Source organism: Propithecus coquereli, unplaced genomic scaffold (genome assembly GCF_000956105.1).
Source record: "Propithecus coquereli isolate 6110/MARCELLA unplaced genomic scaffold, Pcoq_1.0 Scaffold531, whole genome shotgun sequence".
Taxonomy (NCBI): Eukaryota; Metazoa; Chordata; class Mammalia; order Primates; family Indriidae; genus Propithecus; species Propithecus coquereli.
Genome location: NW_012151186.1, coordinates 72,752 through 78,520, shown reverse-complemented (window position 1 = coordinate 78,520; position 5,769 = coordinate 72,752). Strand labels below are relative to the sequence as shown.

General features: G+C 49.3%; 1 protein-coding gene across 1 annotated transcript in view; it reads right to left on the bottom strand.

Annotated features, from left to right (window-relative positions):
- Positions 1-4,780: 4,780 nt before the first annotated feature.
- The window catches only part of PRDM7 (PR domain containing 7), a 12,139-nt gene continuing 11,150 nt past the window's right edge, over positions 4,781-5,769 (bottom strand). The window contains exon 10 of the mRNA XM_012657157.1: positions 4,781-5,565. Coding sequence (XP_012512611.1) covers positions 4,781-5,565 — 785 coding nt within the window. The remainder of the gene's footprint in view (positions 5,566-5,769) is intronic.

Here is a 5,769-nt window from a genome sequence, read left to right as displayed (position 1 = left end):
GTCCATTCAGCTTTCTTCCGGAAGTTGTGTAAAACAGAACACCTGCAGGGTACCTGTTAGTGAGACAGCTCCTGGGACTGATCTTTAACTGTTACAGGGAAATTGTGGGATTAGGTGTTTTCCTGTTATTTTTGCAAGGCTGCTTTCATTGGGAGTGGGCGATGTTCACTCTGCAAGAAAATGGAAGGATCAGTGCTTACTTGTCTTATCACCCTTTGGAAATTTTTGTTTAAGGTCAACCCATAAAGGGAGTGGCTTGTCTTACTACAGTGGACCACCTTTGCTTTTTAGCTTTGGTTACCCAGCTCCAAACATCTGATTTGTAAGAGAAAGTTATTTTAATAAAAATAATTAGCCAGGCATGGTGGTGCATGCCTGTAGTCCCAGCTACTCGGGAGGCTGAGGCAGGAGGATCGCTTGAGCCCAGGACTTTGAGGTGCTGTGAGCTAGGATGACGCCAGGGCACTCACTCTAGCCCGGGCAACACAGTGAGACTCTGTCTCAAAAAAAAGAGAAGAATCCTTAAACCCACCTATGACTTGTGAGCCCCCTGCTTTGATATGCCCCACCTTTTTGGGCCAAGGCAATGTGTGCTTTCCATGTGCTGATTTATGACTTCACCTGCAACCCGTCTCCCTGAAATGTATAAAACCTAACTGTGACCCAGCCACCAAGAGTCCACTTGCTCAAGGCTTCTTGGGCGTGGCCCTGGGCCAGGATCCTCGAATTTGGCGCAGAGTAAATCTCTTTAAAATTATTGTACAGAGTTTGGCTTCTTTTCTGTTGACAGGGGTGAATTTGGGCTTGTCATTCGGGTCTGTCGCTGTGATCACCATCCCCACAGCATTCCCATTTGAAGGCACAGCGTGAGACGAAAGCTGCAGAAGCCTTGCGGTAGCAAGGAGGGCCGAGGGGGGCTGGCTTTGGAGGGCCGTGGACGTTGACGTTGCTGACTCCCTGCTGCCGAGGACAGTGTGGATCACACGCCAGGCAGTGGCCATTTATCACGCACGGCTGTTGTGGGTGTGCGCTAGAGAACACACGTCTCCGTCAGCAATCACTCTCCTGGGGTGTCACGGCCCAGTCCCTGGGGAGTCTGAGAAGGCAACAGTTCCTCCAGCTTGTGTAAAACCACCCCCGTTCCACGACTCCCACCCTCCTCAGGTCTTCTCTAATGCTCAGAGCAGGCTGCCTCTTTATCCATCGCACCAGGAGCTTCAGGTGCTGCCCTGCTGTGCGTGTGGCGCCTCCCCTGAGCCTCAAGCGTGGGCCACGAGAAGCGATGTGTGCAGCTTCCGTGTCACTCGCCTGGTGGGCATTTGCTTCCTCCAGCCCCTTTCTCTCCTTTCTCAGCTGTGGGAGGGGAGCTGGGGTCCCGAATGAGATCCACGCAGCAACATCAAAGCTTTGTTTGGGTCAAGCACATCGCCTTGGTCTCACTCAGGGGTGTGGCCTGAGAGTCTGCTGGACCCCCGGGTACTTGGCAGCACGTCTGATCGCAATAGCTAAGGGGTACCCCAAACCATACATTGTTCTAAGTACCGCACGTATGTTAACTCAACAGCAAAGGGAAACTGAGGCCCGGGAATAAGTCCCACAACCAGGGCTACACAGCTGTGAAGTGCCAGAGCTGGGGTTTAGTCTCGGGCTCTAGATCCCACATTCTCAACACGTGAAGGTGGTCCGGAATGTGCACCTTGCCGGGTTCCAGTTCAGGGTCACAGCTCGTTCTCTCTGCTGACCCACTCTTGCCACTTTCTCCCTCCCCCTCCTCCTCCCCTCCCCCTTTATATTTGCTGCAGTGTCATGCTCAGGTAGAATTTCTCCTCAGGTAGAATGCAAGTCCTTTAGAGCAGGACTATTTTTTGTTTAAGAGACAGAGTCTTGCTCTGTTGCCCAGGCTGGAGTGCAGTGGTGTAATCTGCAGCCTCTGACTCCTGGCCTCAAGCCATCCTCCTGCCTCAGCCTCCCAAGTAGCTGGGACTACAGGCTCACACTACCATTTCTGGCTATTTTTTATTTTTTAGAGATGAGGGTTTCGCAATGTTGACCAGGCTGGTCTCGACCTGGCCTCATGTGATCCTCCCACCTTGACCTCCCGAAGTGCTGGAATTACAGGTGTAAGCCACCATGCCTGGCCTATTTTTCTTTATTTTCATAAGATTCCCCCTCATTAAATGACTGTTAGCACTAACCAGGAAATATCCTCTACTACCAAGTCCCAATAGATGATTCAGCTGGGGCCGGGCTCGGTGGCTCATGCCTGTAATCCTAGCACTCTGGGAGGCCGAAGTGGGAGGATCGCTTGAACTCAGGAGTTCAAGACCAGCCTGAGCAAGAGTGAGACCCGTTTCTACTCAAAATAGAAAGAAACTAGCCAAACAACTAAAGATAGAAAAAAATTAGCCAGCCATGGTGGCGCATGCCTTGTAGTCCTAGCTATTCAGGAGGCTGAGATAGGAGGATTGCTTGAGCCCAAGAGTTTGAGGTTGCTGTGAGCTAGGCTGACGCCACGACACTGTAGCCCAGGCAACAGAGCAAGACTTTGTCTCAAAAAAAAAAAAAAAAAAAAAGATTCAACTGGTTTTTAATGAATAAAAGGTGAGATAATGGATTTAATGGATTTATATTATTCAAAGGAAAAAAGAATGTCTTTGCTTTGACAAAGATTCTTCGCTTGGCCCAACTTTAGTTGGGCTCCTGAACCTTCCCTTAGGCCAATCTGTGCATTTCCTTATAAAATCCAGTATTTACAAAGAACCCCCCTAAGTCAGTTTAGCAAGAACCCCTCTCCCCCTCAATTTATGATTACCCTCCACCAGCCCCCAGGTGATGTCTGATCTCCCTGGCCTGCCTTCTACAGGAGTCCTGTTAGGTCAGCTTAACCAGAACCCCTCACCCCTTATGTTTCCTCTTAGTAATCTTCCATCCACTGCCCCCTGCCCCAGCTATAAATTCCTGCTTGCCTGTGCTGTATTTTCTTTAACACTGCAAGCCAGGGAACACCAAAGACTGCCAGCAAACCACCAGAAACTGGAAGAGGCAAGGAAGGATCCTTTTAACAGGTTTCGAAGGGCACATGCCCCTGCCAACACCTTGATTGTGGAATTCTCGCCTCCAGAACTGTGAGATAATATATTTCTGTTTTAAGTCACCTTATTTGTAATACTTGGTTATGGCAGCCCTGGGAAACTAACACACTGGCTCTCTGTGTACTAATGATAGCATCTTTTTCTCCTAATCCACCTCGATGGCCACATCAGCATTCGGAAGATTACTCTGGAGTTGAGGAGGGATAGTGGAAAACTATGGACTTGGATCAGTGAAGGAGCCAAGGAGAGTAGCTGTGGCACTTGGAGGGTTAAGCTGAAAGGCCACAGGAGATGTGGGTGTGAATGGCACAATCAGCAGAGGCTGGCGGAGGCAGGGGGACCTGATTCTCTTTTGAGCACCCCACTTCCCCTCTTCTGAGTCTCCAGGCCCTGGGGACATTTTGTTCTGAGAGCCTTGCTCTCACCTCAGGAATGAGCACCAGATCTGAAATCAAAGGCTGAGCTTGTCCTCTGTGGGCAGCAAAGTCAATGGCCCAAATGTCTGTGGCATCTGCCCGCTTCACTGCACTACCTCCTGCTCTGCTTTTTCTTTTAAGGGAAACTTCAGCATATTTTAGTGCTGTTTCTGCTGGCGTGGGAAAGGGAGGCCTGATTCCTAATCCCCTCCCGGAGGAGGGGTCCCTCTACCCTCCCTGAGCTTGGCTTGGTCTGACAGAGACTGTGAATTTTAATAGGAAATAAACCATCAGTTTATTTCTTTTCATCATCTTATTTTTAAAAGAGGAGGGTGTTTTCTTTTACATCTTTGTTTCTCTACAGAAAGAGGGTGAGGATGTAGGATTCCCCTGGAGGAAGGGGGCTGGGCATTCCTTCGCTGATTGGCAAGTGGACACACCCACACATTCACACAACTACATGCATACACATGCAAGCACACACATGCACATGTACCCTGGTAACCCCGCCCCACACATACACATACCTAGGACACAGCCATGCATGCACAAGACATAGCCCACATGTACGTACACACGCACACACACACGTCGTTGTCTGGCTTTCACTTCAGAGGCTATAGAGCTTGGAGGAAACCAGGAGAGGAACCAGAAGCCAAGGGAGGAGGCCTTCAGGAGAAGAAGCCACACTTCCCAGGAAACCAGGGAATTCTTTTCCTTGACCCAACTCTGCCTCAAATGTTAGACTTCTCTCCCTGGGCCCAGGAATTGATTCTCCAATAATTTAGCCAGATGGACTCCAGGCTTATGCCTTTCCAGGGGTTGAATTCTGTGGAGACCAGAGCTGAGAGTGGCAGTTCTTTGTGGCCCTCCTGGACTCGTCTGCCTTCAGTGATAAGAGGGGAATGAGGTACATGCTTGGGCTTCAGATTTGTATGGAGAAAAAATTTATTAGAACAGGAGGCAAAAGAAAAAAAAAACAACCCAAAAAACCAACCATGGAGGGGATCACTGTGGAAAAGAACCACAAGTTGACAACCCCTGAAAACTTAAGGAAGCACCCCCTCCCCCCACTGTTTTTATTCCTCATCTCTAGTCATGAAAGCAGAGGATTTGTTTAATCAGTTATTTCTGGTCTCTTTTCACATCCTTGGGAAATGTAAGGGGTCAGTAGACTTCTTCAGAAGCCCCCTCAGAGCTGGGGTGGGAAGGTGTGTGGTGGCCATATTTGCCCTCCTGTGGCTGTTGAGATGTAGTTTTATTACTAATGACTTACTCACCCTTCCTGCAAATACAGGGCTTCTCCCCTGTGTGTGTCCTCTGGTGTCTGAGGAGGACTGACTTACGGCTAAAGCCTCGCCCACACTCCCTGCAGACATAGGGCTTCTCCCCTGTGTGTGTCCTCTGGTGTATGAGGAGGTGTGACTTTTGGCTAAAGCCTCGCCCACACTCCCTGCAGACATAGGGCTTCTCCCCTGTGTGTGTCCTCTGGTGTATGAGGAGGTGTGACTTACGGCTAAAGCCTCGCCCACACTCCCTGCAGACATGGGGCTTCTCCCCTGTGTGTGTCCTCTGGTGTATAATGACATTTGACTTATCACCGAAGCTTTGCCCACAGTCTCCATACTTGACTCTTGGGATTCTTGAGATTCCTCCTGTTACACATAATTTGTCTGTGTCCCCTGGACCCACTTTCTGGCCTGTTCTGGGCTCTTCCTCCATTATTCTTTTATCCTCCCTACAGCTCCTCATTTTTCCTTTGGGTGGGCTGGAAAGTGCCTTTGAAATTCCCCTCTGCTGTGTCTTTTTATGAGAGGGTTTGGACCTTTCTTTGACTTCTTGATCTTTGGCTTTGTCATTGCAGCTGTGTGGATCAGAGTGTTGCTGCTCCCAATTCTGATCCCCTGGGCAGGGATTCTCTGGTCGGAGGTGGTTTCTTCCAGATGTTCTTAGAGAGATCTGAGAGGAGTGGGTGTGTTCTACATGTTGACTGAGGAATTTCTGACTGGAGAAGGCCAGAGAGCATGAGGGACACGGATGGATCTCTGGCTTTGGTTCTGCAGAGAGAGGAAGTTTTTGGTCAGAATAGATGTAAACGAGGCTGTCTGAGCCATCTGCTTTGTGGTGTGGTAAGTCCTGCTCCACTAATTATTCTTCTATGTGTTAACAACGCAAGCTGTCTCCCACCAAGTGTCTGATGGACCTTTGTAGTACGTTTTTCCATTCTGTTTTTATTCACTACATCTTCTTTTTTTTTTTTT